At 38.5% G+C, this 17,475-nt stretch overlaps 1 protein-coding gene across 3 annotated transcripts in view; it reads right to left on the minus strand.

Moving 5' to 3' along the window:
* The window catches only part of RAB28 (RAB28, member RAS oncogene family), a 105,776-nt gene that overhangs the window by 73,330 nt on the left and 14,971 nt on the right, over positions 1–17,475 (minus strand). For all 3 annotated transcript variants that reach the window (XM_047718896.1, XM_047718895.1, XM_047718894.1), the window contains exon 4: positions 3,765–3,894. In XM_047718896.1, coding sequence (XP_047574852.1) covers positions 3,765–3,894 — 130 coding nt within the window. The remainder of the gene's footprint in view (positions 1–3,764; positions 3,895–17,475) is intronic.

A 17,475-nucleotide genomic window follows, 5' to 3' on the forward strand; every position in this document is an offset into this window, starting at 1 on the left:
AAGCCACTTCTGTAAGATATCTGTTTCAGCTCTACTAATTTTTAATGTGATCATTTACATTGAAGCTATAATCAGTTTTAAAAGGCTATTATGAATGATAATGGCGATGATAACAGTTATTGAGGATTACAGTATACAGATTACAGACTAAGTGCTTTCCATGTAATATCTCATTTAAACTTTAAACCAACTTTATCAGACAAAAGCTATTATCCTTACCTGCAGATGAGGAAGTTGAGGTATGCAGATACAAAGTAAACTCTGCTATAACACTGCTATTAAATGAAGAAACCGGGCTTGTAAAAGCAAAGTACCCTGAAATTTAAAGCCCTATGATCTTAACCATAACTCAACACAAATTTAAATAGTACAGGGGTCCAGTCAGTTAAGCGTCTGCTTTCAACTCAGGTCATGATCCCATTGTGCTGGGATCGAGCCCCGCAACAGGCTCCCCACTCTTGGGGGGGGTCTCCTTCTTCCTCTCCCGTTGTGTGCTTGTGCTCTCTCTCTCTCTCTCTCTCTCCCTCTGGTAACTAAATAAAATCTTAAAAAAATAAAAAATAAATAAAATCTTAAATAGTACAAAGAAAAAACACTAATGTCTTACAGCCTTTAAGAATAGAATATAGAATAAAATAAATTTGGGACGCCTGGGTGGCTCAGTTGGTTAAGCAGCTGCCTTCGGCTCAGGTCATGATCCCAGCGTCCTGGGATCGAGTCCCGCATCGGGCTCCTTGCTCATCAGGGAGCCTGCTTCTCCCTCTGCCTCTGCCTGCCATTCTGTCTGCCTGTGCTCGCTCTCTCTCCCTCTCTCTCTCTGACAAATAAATAAATAAAATCTTTAAAAAAAAAAAAAAGAATAAAATAAATTTGTTTTAAGCATTATACACTGAAATAATTTAGTTGTTACCAATTCTATTTCATAAAAGCAAATCCCTTCCTCTACTGGCTACTTAATTATTCCAGTTACTTTTTATATTTAAACATAATAAAACACAACTTTTAATAAAAGTAAACCCATAACTCATCCTTACCTAAGACTATCCTCAATCCTTAGCCCAAATTTCTGTGAGCTTACTATATTTTAATAAAAAACAAATGATTTTATAACATTATAAACTCTTCCTATAATACAAATTCACACATACACACACATATGTACGCAATCCCTCTCCTCTCCCTCCCTCCTTCCTTCTCTCTCTCCCTCTCTCTCCCTGTATAGAAATTTTCTGTCTATCCTATATTTCTGCTAAACTTTGGCTAAAAGCTGGCTACTGCTGGAACACCTAGGTGGCTCAGTCGGTTAAGCACTGGACTCATTTCAGCTCAAGTCATGATCTCATGGGTTTTGGGATCAAGCTCCACATGAGGCTTCTCACTCAGCATGGAGTCTGCTTAGGATTCTCTCTCTTTCCCTCTCCCTCTACCCCTACCCCCCGCCCCCCACAGCTCACTCACTTGCTCACATGCACACATGCTCTCTCTCTAAAATAAGTAAATAAATAAAATCTTTTTAAAAATGAAATAAAAGTTGGCTACTGCTACCAATATTTTCATACATACTTCTTTTCAACATATGCTTTCTATTCGGCAACTTTCTAAGTTGCAAAGAAAAGGACACAATGATGAGTTTTAAAAAGCACGTTTAGGTAGAAGATGACTCTCTATAGATAAGGAACATAATAATCCAGTTTCAGATATCTTCCCATCATGTTTCTTTTGTTTTGCCTTTAATCCATATGTAAAATCTTTGCTTTTTAATATAATTTTGGCCCCCAAACAGAAGGTGAGAACATACTACTATACTAATGTAACATCAACTTGTAAACACAGATTTCAAGATCTTTTATTACATGACCAATATGAAATCAGCCCAGTGACAGTATGCAGTAAATAATATCCAGGAAAATGTTCATCTTAAAATCTCTTCATTGAATGTTACATTCAATGTTACATTCAATGTTACATACATTGAATGTTACATGAATGTTACATCTTCATGTAACATTCTGTGTGACTGCATACTTTATTCTATGATCTCATTCTGAAAAAGAGTATTATAAATACAAGGAAGGGGTTTGAGCTAAGCCAAAAGCTAAAAAAACTCAACTTTTTATGCTATTAAATCTCAAACATAACACTAATATTTTTTTCATAAATTCATATAACTTATATAAATGTTTATTTTTAAAACTTAGGAATGGCATCACCAGAACAGTCCAACAGTCCACCTAGTCTGATAGCCTCTCTTTGACAGTGACTAATGGCTGATGCCTCACAGGACCGCATAAACACATAACATATATAATTATGCACCACTACACCATTTTGTCTTGAAAGAAATGAAAACAAGCCTCAACCCCCAACCCTTTCCTACTCTATACTTTCCTAAAAGGTGATGAGAAACTGCTACTAAAGCACAAATTTAACCATAATACATGCTAGTTGCTTCAGTAACATGACAACAAAGAAATGGTCTCCTAAAACAAATAGCTGCACTCAGAAATAGAATCTAAGGTCATCAAAACTTTCTAAGGAAGAATTTCAATGACTTTAAAAGCATCTGAGTCATTCAATTAGAACTATTTATGGAACAGAAGAGGAAAATTCAACTAAAGCTTTAAAAAACTGTATCTTTTACTCAAGACACCCATTTCATGATATATAATACTATTTTCTAAAAAAGTATTATAAAATTTGTATTTTTAACTCTTCAGAGAAATGGTATCCACACCTGTTTTATAATGATTTTAAAGTACGGCTTGGATTTATTAAATGTTCATCTAAGTGTGCAAAAGCACATAATGAAGAAATCTTGGTTTAGTCCTTCAGGAAGTACTATTTCCTAAATAATTACACACACAAAAATGCACTACACTTTTAAAGACCTTTGGAGAAGACAATTCTCCTGGTAGTATACCTCGGTATTGGTTTAACAATGCTTGTAGTCAGGAAACTGTTCCTGACCTAAATCCTCCATGGTATAATTTAAATTCATTTTCTCTTTTTCTGACCTCAAATAGTTATAGAAGATTAGGTTGTATCATAATATTTTATATTTAAAAACCCTTATTAATGTCTATTTTTCCAGGTAACTGCACTGTAGGACTATGAACCAACTAACAGTCCTATACTAAATTCAGTCTTATAATTTTATATGCTATATATCATAGCCCAAGAGACAGATCTCAAAAATTACTTATCCACCATTTTTAGCAAGCACTACTCATCTCTCAATACAATCTTTCCTTAAAAAAAAAAAAAAATCTGTATTTTAGAACAAACCCCAAAAATTTAAAAAGGGAAGTTTATAAGAGATGGGAACAAGAAATAATGCATACAAAATTCTACCCAAACACTGCTTTCTTTCCTAGAAAAGGGGACCATTTAATGAAATCTATCTCTCAAAATCTCTGGGGCAGAGCTGAAGCTGCAGTGCAGTATCATAAAATCTGCAGCTGTGTTGCTGTTCTTAATAGTCCATGCTGCTTCCTCAGTCCACAGGAAGCCAAAACACACATGGCCAGAACAGAACTTACCTGAACAGGCACCGGCCAAAGCAGCAGAGCAGTTATGACAAAGCAAGCAAGCATCAAAACTCTTACTGAAAAGATTGTATACATCTTTAAAAATGTTCTCAACTAATGTGCTTACTCCAGGAAAGCTGCATCTTTGATGTTTTTAAACATTAACATTTTGGTAGAAAAAAAGACTATGGGAGAGGCAAATAAACAACTATACATAAATAAGCATTAATAACTTACTTTTATTGCCCACCAAGGCAACCAGTGGCTGAGTTTCTGACTCCTCGCTCACTTTCTTCACCACAGAATACCAGTCTTCTAAATTCTCAAAGCTTTGATAATTTGTAATATCATATACCAAGAGGATTCCCTGTCACAAAAGAGTTACAGAATCTTTGTAAGACACCTGGCACATGCATGGCAAGTTACAATGAACATAAGAAAACCACATCATAGAGATGAAAAAGCTGCAAGGTCCAAATCCTGCCTGTAACTTTCATGAGGTTGAACATGTAAGCCTTTCAATAAATAGCCATCTGCTGCTGCTCTTTTTAAATATTTTCAAAAATGGAGATTCCATGACATCCCTTGATAGTCAATTTTAGTGTTTAACACAATTTTCTTTAAATGAAATAAGTCGATTTCCTCTTTTGGTCCTCTGTGCATTTGGAGAACAACATGAGAGTATCCTCCTCATAATAACCCTTCATGTACTTGAAGATAGTTAAGTAACTCCTTTACCGCCTCCTTTCCAGAATAAACAAATTCAATTCCTTAAACTTGCCTCAAAGGACCTATTTTCTATCCCTTTAATCACAGTTGTTGGGTTCTTCCCAGGACACACTACATACAGTTTTTTGACATCCTCTTTAAAATGAGCAATGTAAAACTAGACATGATACTGTAATAAGAGCCTGAACAAAGCCAAATATAACAGAGGGATTGCTTCCTGCCTCTTATATATCATATTCCTTTTAATATATCCCATTATTTTGTGTGGGAAGGAGAAGAAGTATGTACACACACAAAAATAACAGTGCCACATTCTTGATTCTCATCCAGTTTGTGGTCAAACACTTAATACAAAGCTCTGCATACAGTATAAGTCTGGACCCTAACAGCATTTATGTCTCCTTCTTCTTAGGTTGTAATCATAAATTTTAACTACATTTTTGTACCTACTATATCTAGACATATATTTAGATCTTTTCATTAGTCCTTTCAACAATTGTGCAATGCTGGTATTCTTATTCTCATTTTACTAATAAACAGAGGTTACAATAACCAAGGTCATACAGCTAGGTAAGTGATGAAGCCAGATATGAATCAAGAGCTGAAAGAATATGAAGTTCACTCATTCATTCTATAAGCACTTGTCTACCAACTATATGCCAAGCATTGTGCTGGGTCCTAGGGGTATAAATTCCAAACCTCGAGAGACTCAGTCTTGCAGCAAGGCCAGGCACATAAACAGACAAGTACAGAACATGAAAGTGATGGTCAGTGATGGCCAGGGATGGCCAGTGATATGCTGGTAAAGGTTAATCAACTGGCTATGGTCATGGAAGGGGGAAGGGAACTGGAGAGTGTGATTTGTAGCACATGCCTATTTCTGTGGTGTAAATACCCCCCTAGGGCCATTTTCGAGCTACTGATGTCACTTCACTGAAGAGAGCTGGGTAGGACACCACCATACTGCATCTGCACCATAGTTACACTAGACATAAATAATTTCAAGAACAAAGATAATAACAAAAATATATGTTAAAATAACATGCATCTGAGCATATATCTTTGTTTTCAGTATAATTTATATCTTTCTGTATAATTTTTAATCATGAGTGTATTCAACAACTGGCTCACAAAAATTCCCAAAAATTTAACAACTGACTTTCCCAAGCCAGTTTCAGCACACTACTCTCATAACTTTCTAGCACCGTGCTCTTTTATTAAATAACACTGGCTCCAAAGTTACTTAGCTTCTCTGGGTCTCGGGTTTGTTTGCTTCTAAAATTAGATCATTGAGGGGCGCCTGGGTGGCTCAGTGGGTTTAAGCCTCTGCCTTCGGCTCAGGTCATGATCCCAGAGTCCTGGGATCGAGCCCCGCATCGGGCTCTCTGCTCAGCAGGGAGCCTGCTTCCCTTCCTCTCTCTCTGCCTGCCTCTCTGCCTACTTGTGATCTCTGTCAAGTAAATAATAAAATCTTTTAAAAATAAATAAATAAATAATAAATAAATAAATAAATAAATAAATAAATAAATAAAATTAGATCATTGAAAGTTAAATGGTCTCTAAGATCCCTTCCAGTGTAAATATTCTATAATTTTTATGCAAAATCATTTGTCTGATTCATTTTGATAACTTAGACACCTATTTCTGTCTTCCCAATGCTTTCAAATAACGTCCAACACAGAATTATTTGAAATAATCAGCATAAGTCCACTTTTCTTTTCTTTTTTTTTTTAACATATAATGTATTATTTGCCCCAGGATTACAGGTCTGTGAATCATCAGGCTTTCACATTTCACAGCACTCACCATAGCACATACCCTCCCCAATGTCTATAACCAGCCACCCTATCCCTTCCCCCCCAAACCCTGTTTGGTTCCTAAGATTCAGAGTCTCTTATGGTTTGTCTCCCTCCCCAGGCCCATCTTATTTCATTTTTTCCCTCCCTTCACCCAGGACCCCCTGCCCTGCAATTTTCTTATTAATAACATCCCAGGGACTCCTGGGTAGCTCCATCAATTGGGCATCTGGCTTTTGGTTTTGGTTCAGGTCATGATCTCCAGATCATGAGATCAAGCCCCAGGGTTGGGCTACACGTTCAGTGGAATCTGCTTGGGATTCCCTCCCTCTCTGCCTCTCCTCTCAAATAAATTAATAAGTAAATAAATAAATAAGTAAAATCTTTAAAAAAGAAAAGAAAAATACCCCAGAACTGGCCTTTGAAGAAAACTAATCTTCAATCTACTGTCTCCACCTCCAGTTGACTTGAATGATACAATATATTTTGTTATAAGAGCTCTGTCCTGAAAGTCATATTGCTGTTGGACTACAGTCTTGGCCCTACCATCTACTGATCTTGGGCAATGCTTTTGTCATCCACCTCTAAAATACTTAACATGTCTACATGATTATGTAAAGTAATAAAAATAGACTTACTTAAAAACTACCTTTAAAGTTAAAAACTAACAGGGTACCTGGGTGGCTCAGTGGGTTAAAGCCTCTGACTTCAGCTCAGGTCATCATCCCAGGGTCCTGGGATCAAGCCCCACATCAGGTTCTCAGAGAGCCTGCTTCCCCTCCTCTCTCTGCCTGCCTCTCTGCCTGCTTGTGATCTCTGTCTGTCAAATAAATAAATAGAATCTTTAATAAAAATAAATAAATAGATAGATAGATAAATAAAGTTTAAAACTAACTTAAAATTTTTTTTAAATTACATAATGCCTGGGAATTTTTTATTATTCTGAGCGAATAAGAATCACATTTTCAAGGCAACTTTGAGGTAGTTTTTATACTCATAGATTGAGCCACCAACCTGTGATGTCTCTTAAACTTTTAGATTTTTGGAACTCTTTAAATCAATATATGAAAATCTTCATCTTAACATGGATCAATATGTGAATGTGACAGAATATGCGAATAAAACATGGCCATCTTCTCTTTGTGATCAATACCAAAGACCAAAGCTATAGAATAAAAATTAAATACTACTGAGGCGTCTGGGTGGCTCAATCAATTAAGTCTCCAACTCTTTTATTTATTTATATATTTGAGATAGAGCAAGAGTGAGACAGAGAGAGAGCGCACAAGCACAGGGAGCAGCAGGCAGAGGGAGAAGCAGGCTCTCTACTGAGCAGGGAGCCTGATGTGGGACTCCATTCCAGGACACCACGATCAGAACCTGAGCTGAAGGCAGACATTTAACCGACTGAGCCACCCAAGCATCCCAAGCCTCCAACTCTTGATTTCAGCTCAGGTCTCCATATCAGGGTCATGAGTTTGAGTCCCACACTGGGATCCACGCTGGGCATGGAGCCCACTGCATCAAAAACTAATAATGTATTTTATGGTGACTAACATAACACAATAAAAATAAAAATTAAAAAAAAGTGGGGGGCGACTGGGTGGCTCAGTGGGTTAAAGCCTCTGCCTTCAGCTCAGGTCGTGATCCCAGGGTCCTGGGATCGAGCCCCGCATCTGGCTCTCTGCTCTGCAGGGAGCCTGCTTCCCTTCCTCTCTCTCTGCCTGCCTCTCTGCCTACTTGTGATCTCTGTCAGTCAAATGAATAAATAAAATCTTAAAAAAAAAAAAAATGGGGGCACCTGGGTGGCTCACTCAGTTAACTGTTGGCCTTCGGCTTAGGTCACTGTCCCAGGGTCCTCGGATTGAGCCCCACATCAGGCCCCCTGAGAGGCTGCTTCTCCTTCTCCCTCTCCCTCAGCCCTTCCCCCCACTCATGGTTATGCACTCTCTAATAAATATATATGACCTTTTCTAAAAATTTAAATTAGATACTATAGGAATTGGTAAACTATGGCCCCCAGGTCAATTCAGCTCAAAGCCCATATTTGTAAATAAATTTTCACTGAAATACAGTCATACTTATTTAAGTATTATCAATGGCAGCTTTTGTACTATAACTGCAGAACTGAGTAGCTACAACAGAGACAAAATGGCCTGTGAAACCTAAAATATTTTCTATCTGGTTCTCTAAGGTGAAGTTTGCCAATTCCTGATCTAGATCAGTGTGCCCAATATTTTTAAGAGAGCAATACCTATGAATCTTCCAGAACTCATAAGAAAGGCAGAAGGATAAATGCCTTTCATTAATCTAGCTATCCATCAACCAAAACATCTGTTCATAAATCCCATTCTCAATAACACTTAATGTAAAAAACTGTGATTCCATCTTTGCTCCTAACATGACAATCCTTCACCAGTTCTGACCTACACCAATGTGGTTAAAATCTGAAAAGGGAAAATGAGAAAACAGAAAAGACAATAAAACACAGAAATGTTCTAGAATTTTCAATTTCAACTCTGACCTGTAAAAAAGCCTGAAAGTCATCATGTCTGTCCTTATAGTAAGAAAAAAATCTAAACCAACTAAAAATCAACGACTTCTCTTGGACAAAACAGAGAACTGAGTTTGCAGGTAAGTCACCACCCTGAAATCTGGGAGACAGGTGAATTGAAAGAGTCACAGCCAAAATATGTTTACCTGAACAGAAACCACTATAGCCAGTAAAGGGTGGGAACACTTAAATGATAATTTCGATAAACTGCTGGAGGCTGCATATGATCCACTTTGAGAATGAAAAACTCCAGGTGACACAGTATGGGAGTACTCTTACACTTTCACAGATTTTACCTCCAGAAATCCGATCAGATCCTTATGGTAAAGCATCAAGAAATATCCCCCACATGGTTCTGACATGGTAAAAGACAAATCAACCATTGTAACATACCCCCAGAGTATTATCCACAACAAAAAGGGGGGGGAGGCATACTGTCTAGGAAAAAATGCTTAACCAGTGTCTTTTTTTTTTTTTTTTTTGGTTTGTTGGATTTTTTTTTTTTCAGCATAACAGTATTCATTATTTTTGCACCACACCCAGTGCTCCATGCAATCCGTGCCCTCTATAATACCCACCACCTGGTGCCCCCAACCTCCCACCCCCCACCCCTTCAAAATTCTCAGATCGTTTTTCAGAGTCCATAGTCTCTCATGGTTCACCTCCCCTTCCAATTTCCCTCAACTCCCTTCTCCTCTCCATCTCCCCTTGTCCTCCATGCTATTTGTTATGCTCCACAAATAAGTGAAACCATATGATAATTGACTCTCTGTTTGACTTATTTCACTCAGCATAATCTCTTCCAGTCCCGTCCATATTGCTACAAAACTTGGGTATTCATCCTTTCTTTTTTCTTTTTCTTTTTTTTGTTTTTTTACAGCTTTATAAACATATATTTTTATCCCCAGGGGTACAGGTCTGCGAATCGCCAGGTTTACACACTTCACAGCACTCACCATAGCACATACCCTCCCTAATATCCATAACCCCACCCCCCTCTCCCAACCCCCTCCCCCCATCAACCCTCAGTTTGTTTTGTGAGATTAAGAGTCACTTATGGTTTGTCTCCCTCCCAATCCCATCTTGTTTCATTTACTCTTCTCCTACCCCCTCAACCCCCCATGTTGCATCTCCTCTCCCTCATATCAGGGAGATCATATGATAGTTGTCTTTCTCCGATTGACTTATTTCGCTAAGCATGATACCCTCTAGTTCCATCCACGTCGTCGCAAATGGCAAGATTTCATTTCTTTTGATGGCTGCATAGTATTCCATTGTGTATATATACCACATCTTCTTTATCCATTCGTCTGTTGATGGACATCTAGGTTCTTTCCATAGTTTGGCTATTGTAGACATTGCTGCTATAAACATTCGGGTGCACGTGCCCCTTCGGATCACTACGTTTGTATCTTTAGGGTAAATACCCAGCAGTGCAATTGCTGGGTCATAGGGTAGTTCTATTTTCAACATTTTGAGGAACCTCCATGCTGTTTTCCAGAGTGGTTGCACCAGCTTGCATTCCCACCAACAGTGTAGGAGGGTTCCCCTTTCTCCGCATCCTCGCCAGCATCTGTCATTTCCTGACTTGTTAATTTTAGCCATTCTGACTGGTGTGAGGTGATATCTCATGGTGGTTTTGATTTGTATTTCCCTGATGCCGAGTGATATGGAGCACTTTTTCATGTGTCTGTTGGCCATCTGGATGTCTTCTTTGCAGAAATGTCTGTTCATGTCCTCTGCCCATTTCTTGATTGGATTATTTGTTCTTTGGGTGTAGAGTTTGCTAAGTTCTTTATAGATTTTGGACACTAGCCCTTTATCTGATATGTCATTTGCAAATATCTTCTGCCATTCTGTCAGTTGTCTTTTGGTTTTGTTAACTGTTTCCTTTGCTGTGCAAAAGCTTTTGATCTTGATAAAATCCCAAAAGATCATTTTTGCCCTTGCTTCCCTTGCCTTTGGGGATGTTCCTAGGAAGATGTTGCTGCGGCTGACATCGAAGAGGTTGCTGCCTGTGTTCTCCTCGAGGATTTTGATGGATTCCTTTCTCACATTGAGATCCTTCATCCATTTTGAGTCTATTTTTGTGTGTGGTGTAAGGAAATGATCCAATTTCATTTTTCTGCATGTGGCTGTCCAATTTTCCCAACACCATTTATTGAAGAGGCTGTCTTTTTTCCATTGGACATTCTTTCCTGCTTTGTCGAAGATGAGTTGACCATAGAGTTGAGGGTCCATTTCTGGGCTCTCTATTCTGTTCCATTGATCTATGTGTCTGTTTTTGTGCCAGTACCATGCTATCTTGATGATGACAGCTTTGTAATAGAGCTTGAAGTCCGGAATTGTGATGCCACCAACTTTGGCTTTCTTTTTCAATATTCCTTTGGCTATTCGAGGTCTTTTCTGGTTCCATATAAATTTTAGGATTATTTGTTCCATTTCTTTGAAAAAAATGGATGGTACTTTGATAGGAATTGCATTAAATGTGTAGATTGCTTTAGGTAGCATAGACATTTTCACAATATTTATTCTTCCAATCCAGGAGCATGGAACATTTTTCCATTTCTTTGTGTCTCCCTCAATTTCTTTCATGAGTACTTTATAGTTTTCGGAGTATAGATTCTTAGTCTCTTTGGTGAGGTTTATTCCTAGGTATCTTATAGTTTTGGGTGCAATTGTAAATGGGATGGACTCATTAATTTCTCTTTCTTCTGTCTTGTTGGTGTAGAGGAATGCAACTGATTTCTGTGCATTGATTTTATATCCTGACACTTTACTGAATTCCTGCACAAGTTCTAGCAGTTTTGGAGTGGAGTCTTTTGGGTTTTCCACATATAGTATCATATCATCTGCAAAGAGTGATAGTTTGACTTCTTCTTTGCCGATTTGGATGCCTTTAATTTCCTTTTGTTGTCTGATTGCTGAGGCTAGGACTTCTAGTACTATGTTGAATAGCAGTGGTGATAACGGACATCCCTGCCGTGTTCCTGACCTTAGCGGAAAAGCTTTCAGTTTTTCTCCATTGAGAATGATATTTGCGGTGGGTTTTTCATAGATGGCTTTGATAATATGGAGGTATGTGCCATCTATCCCTACACTTTGAAGAGTTTTGATCAGGAAGGGATGCTGTACTTTGTCAAATGCTTTCTCAGCATCTATGGAGAGTATCATATGGTTCTTGTTCTTTCTTTTATTAATGTGTTGTATCACAGTGATTGATTTGCGGATGTTGAACCAACCTTGCAGCCCTGGAATAAATCCCACTTGGTCGTGGTGAATAATCCTTTTAATGTACTGTTGAATCCTATTGGCTAGTATTTTGGCGAGAATTTTTGCATCTGTGTTCATCAAGGATATTGGTCTGTAGTTCTCTTTTTTGATGGGATCCTTGTCTGGTTTTGGGATCAAGGTGATGCTGGCCTCATAAAATGAGTTTGGAAGTTTTCCTTCTATTTCTATTTTTTGGAACAGTTTCAGGAGAATAGGAATTAGTTCTTCTTTAAATGTTTGGTAGAATTCCCCCGGGAAGCCGTCTGGCCCTGGGCTTTTGTTTGTTTGTGGAGATTTTTGATGACTGTTTCAATCTCCTTACTGGTTATGGGTCTGTTCAGGCTTTCTATTTCTTCCTGGTTCAGTTGTGGTAGTTTATATGTCTCTAGGAATGCATCCATTTCTTCCAGATTGTCAAATTTGTTGGCGTAGAGTTGCTCATAGTATGTTCTTATAATTGTCTGTATTTCTTTGGTGTTCTCTCCTCTTTCATTCATGATTTTATTTATTTGGGTCCTTTCTCTTTTCTTTTTGATAAGTCTGGCCAGGGGTTTATCAATCTTATTAATTCTTCAAAGAACCAGCTCCTAGTTTCGTTGATTTGTTCTATTGTTTTTTTGGTTTCTATTTCATTGATTTCTGCTCTAATCTTTATGATTTCTCTTCTCCTGCTGGGTTTAGGGTTTCTTTCTTGTTCTTTCTCCAGCTCCTTTAGGTGTAGGGTTAGGTTGTGTACCTGAGACCTTTCTTGTTTCTTGAGAAAGGCTTGTACCGCTATATATTTTCCTCTCAGGACTGCCTTTGTTGTGTCCCACAGATTCTGAACCGTTGTGTTTTCATTATCATTTGTTTCCATAAATTTTTTCAATTCTTCTTTAATTTCCTGGTTGACCCATTCATTCTTTAGGAGGATGTTGTTTAGTTTCCATGTATTTGGGTTCTTTCCAAATTTCCTCTTGTTTTTCAGTTCTAGCTTTAGAGCATTGTGGTCTGAAAATATGCAGGGAATGATCCCAATCTTTTGATACTGGTTGAGACTTGATTTAGGACCAAGAATGTGATCTATTCTGGAGAATGTTCCATGTGCACTAGAGAAGAATGTGTATTCTGTTGCTTTGGGATGAAATGTTCTGAATATATCTGTGATGTCCATCTGGTCCAGAGTGTCATTTAAGGCCTTGATTTCCTTGTTGATCTTTTGCTTGGATGATCTGTCCATTTCAGTGAGGGGAGTGTTAAAATCCCCTACTATTATTGTATTCTTGTCGATGTGTTTCTTTGATTTTGTTATTAATTGGTTTATATAGTTGGCTGCTCCCACGTTAGGGGCATAGATATTTAAAATTGTTACATCTTCTTGTTGGACAGTTCCTTTGAGTATGATATAGTGTCCTTCCTCATCTCTTATTATAGTCTTTGGCTTAAAATCTAATTGATCTGATATAAGGATTGCCACTCCTGCTTTCTTCTGATGTCCATTAGCATGGTAAATTCTTTTCCACCCCCTCACTTTAAACCTGGAGGTGTCTTCGGGTTTAAGATGAGTTTCTTGTAGGCAACATATAGATGGGTTTTGTTTTTTTATCCATTCTGATACCCTGTGTCTTTTGATTGGGGCATTTAGCCCATTAACATTCAGGGTAAGTATTGAGAGATATGAATTTAGTGCCATTGTATTGCCTGTAAGGTGACTGTTATTGTATATTGTCTCTGTTTCTTTCTGATCTACTACTTTTAGGGTCTCTCTTTGCTTAGAGGACCCCTTTCAATATTTCCTGTAGAGCTGGTTTGGTATTTGCAAATTCTTTCAGTTTTTGTTTGTCCTGGAAGCTTTTAATCTCTCCTTCTATTTTCAATGATAGCCTAGCTGGATATAGTATTCTTGGCTGCCTGTTTTTCTCATTTAGTACTCTGAATATATCATGCCAGCTCTTTCTGGCCTGCCAGGTCTCTGTGGATAAGTCTGCTGCCAATCGAATATTTTTACCATTGTACGTTACAGACTTCTTTTCCCGGGCTGCTTTCAGGATCTTTTCTTTGTCACTAAGACTTGTCAATTTTACTATTAGGTGACGGGGTGTGGACCTATTCTTATTGATTTTGAGGGGGGTTCTCTGAACCTCTTGAATTTTGATGCTTGTTCCCTTTGCCATATTGGGGAAATTCTCTCCAATAATTCTCTCCAATATACCTTCTACTCCTCTCTCTGTTTCCTCTTCTTCTGGAATCCCAATTATTCTAATGTTGTTTCGTCTTATGGTGTCGCTTATCTCTCGAATTCTCCCCTCGTGGTCCAGTAGCTGTTTGTCCCTCTTTTGCTCAGCTTCTTTATTCTCTGTCATTCGGTCTTCTATATCGCTAATTCTTTCTTCTGCCTCATTTATCCTAGCAGTGAGAGCCTCCATTTTTGATTGCACCTCATTAATAGCTTTTTTGATTTCAACTTGGTTAGATTTTAGTTCTTTTATTTCTCCAGAAAGAGCTTTTATATCTCCCGAGAGGGTTGCTTTAATATCTTCCATGCCTTTTTCAAGCCCGGCTAGAACCTTGAGAATCGTCATTCTGAACTCTATATCTGACATATTACCAATGTCTGTATTGATTAGGTCCCTAGCCTTTGGTACTGCCTCTTGTTCTTTTTTTTGTTGTGAATTTTTCCGCCTTGTCATTTTGTCCAGATAAGAGTTTATGAAGGAGCAAGTAAAATACTAAAAGGGTGGCAACAACCCCAGGAAAATATGCTTTAGCCAAATCAGAAGAGATCCCACATTGTGAGGGGGGAGAAAGGGGATAAAAAGGGGTTCAAACGAGAAAAAAAAAAAGAAACTATTTAAAAAAAAGAAAGCCGATAAAGAAAAAATATAAAAAGAGGAAAAAATATATATATATATTAGATAAACTATTTAAAAAACGTTAAAAAAGAAAACGGTAAAAGTTAAAAAAATTTAGCAGAAGAAGAGAAAAAGAAAAAAAATTGAAAAAGAAAAAAAAATTAAATTAACTGCAAGGCTAAAAAATCATGGGGAGAAAGCCATGAGTTCCGTTTTTTGCTTTCTTCTCCTTGGAATTCCGCCGCTCTCCTTGGTATTGAAACTGTACTCCTTGGTAGGTGAACTTGGTCCTGGCTGGGTTTCCCATTGATCTTCTGGGGGAGGGGCCTGTTGTAGTGATTCTCAAGCGTCTTTGCCCCAGGCGGAGTTGCACCGCCCTTACCCGGGGCTGGGCTGAGTAATCCGCTCGGGTTTGTTTTCGGGAGCTTTTGTTCCCTGAGCGCTTTCTGTAGAGTTCCAGAGGACGGGAATGAAGATGGCAGCCTCCCGGTCTCCGGCCTGGAGGAGCCGAGAGCCCGGGGCCCCACTCCTCAGTGCACCCCCAGAGAACAGCGCCCAATGACTCCCGCCACCCTGGCCTCCGGCTGCGCTCCGAGCTGACCGAGCCTGCGACCGGTTCAAGGCAACCCCTAGCTGAGAGTCACTCCTCGGCTCTGTCTCTGCAGCCGGTTTCCCCGTTCTAATACCGGTAAGCTCTGCGACACGCAGACACCCCCGATCCTTCTGCGACCCTGCGGGACCTGAGGCCGCGCTGACCCCGCCTGGGCTTCACCCCAGTTAAGCCTCTGGAGCAATGTCCCTCAGCGGAACAGACTTTTAAAAGTCCTGATTTTGCTCCGTTGCTCCGCCGCTCGCCGGGAGCCGGCCCCTCCCCCCGCGGTCTATCTTCCCGTCGCTTTGGATTCACTTTTCCGCCAGTCCTACCTTGCAGAAAGTGGTTGATTTTCTGTTTCTAGAGTTGCTGTTCTTCTTCTCTTCAATCTCCCGTTGGATTTGTAGGTGTTTGCAATCTTTAGATAAGCTATTTAGCTGATCTCCTGCTACCCGAAATAGTCTCAGCCTGCTACTTCTCCGCCATCTTGACTCCTCCCCCTTAACCAGTGTCTTATATCACATAGAGGAAAGACAGTTCCCATCTCCAGCCCCCTCTAGTCATCCTCTCTCACCTGAGTAGGAAGAGCTAATAAAAACATGTGAAGGTCACAGCCCGGGGACACAAGGCCAATATAAGACTGTGACTTAATCAAAGCATATAGAATGCTTCCCTGCCTCCATACTTTACCACAACACCAACGGGGTTCCAGCCTAATAGCAGTATATTACATTTGAAAGAGCTGCAAAACACAAACCTCAACTGAGGAAGAGTTTTTTGAGGTGCCCAAAAAGGGAGAAAAAAACAAGAACACTAGAGGAATTGGATATCTCCGGTACCTAGAGCCTTAGCAAACATTAAACACAGACCAACTCCTGGCTAATTAGCATAAAACCTCACACTAAAGCCCTATTTACCTGAGTTCTTATTACTCTATACATCATAGCTTGCTTTAAAAAAAAAAAAATGGGATGACTGGGTGGCTCAGTCGGTTAAGGGTCTGCCTTCGGCTCAGGTCATGATCCCAGGGTCCTGGGATCGAGTCCTGCACATCAGGCTCCTTGCTCAGTGGGGAGTCTACTTCTCCCTCTGCCTCTGCCTGCCACTCTGCCTGCTTGTGTTCTCTCTGTCAAATAAATAAAATATTTTAAAAATTAAAAATAAATAAAAATAAAAATAAATGAGAAGGCAGTTTGAAGGAAAAAGTAAGCCTTAGAACCAGACTCAAATATGATACGGATTTTGGAATGATCAGATCAGGACTTTAAAACAAATAATGATAAATATTTTTTAAAAAGGTTCCAATGGAAAAGGTAAACAACATACAAGAACTAAGTCAAATAAGTCAATCAGAGAACAATTATCATATGATCTCTCTGATATGAGGAAGAAAGAAAGAGTATTAGAAAAGGAGTAAATAAAAGTAAAATAAAAGCATTTATTTTTCTTATTCTTACATGATCTAAAATACAAAATGTTTAATAATAGTAACAATGTATTGAATGATTATAGCATATGGGTAAAGTGAAATGAATGAGAGCCATGTCATAGGGGATGAGGGGATGGATTAAGAATAATGCTTTTATGAAGTATCTGAACTATACATGCAAAGCAATACAGTGCTATGTGAAGGTAGACTTAAACTAGTTAAAAATATATATTGAAAACTCCAGGGCAACTGCTTAAAAAAATGTATTTACATATAACTGAAAGATTAAGAGAAGAGTTAAAATGCTCAAATAAAACAATAAAAGCGAGAAAGGTTTAAAAGAAAACAAAAGACTAGCACAAGAAATAGAAAACAAATATGACAGAAATTAACCAAACTGTATCAATAATCACTTTAAATGTGAATAGTCTAAATATACCAATTAAAGGACAGATTATCAGAGGGGATGGAAAAACCAAGATTCAACTATACATTGCCTACAGAAAATTCACTTTAAATATAAAAATACAAATTAAAGTAAAGGGATAGAGAAATACCATGCTAACACTAATGAAAACAAAACTGGAGTATTCATATTCATTTCAGACAAAGCAGACTTTGGAATAAGGAAAGGCATTAGGTATAAAATGACAAAGGGATCAATTCTCAAAGAAGACATAACAATCCTTAATGTGTATACACCTAACAACAGAGTATCAAAATATGTAATGCCAAAACTGATAG

This window comes from Lutra lutra, chromosome 2 (genome assembly GCF_902655055.1).
Source record: "Lutra lutra chromosome 2, mLutLut1.2, whole genome shotgun sequence".
NCBI lineage: Eukaryota > Metazoa > Chordata > Mammalia > Carnivora > Mustelidae > Lutra > Lutra lutra.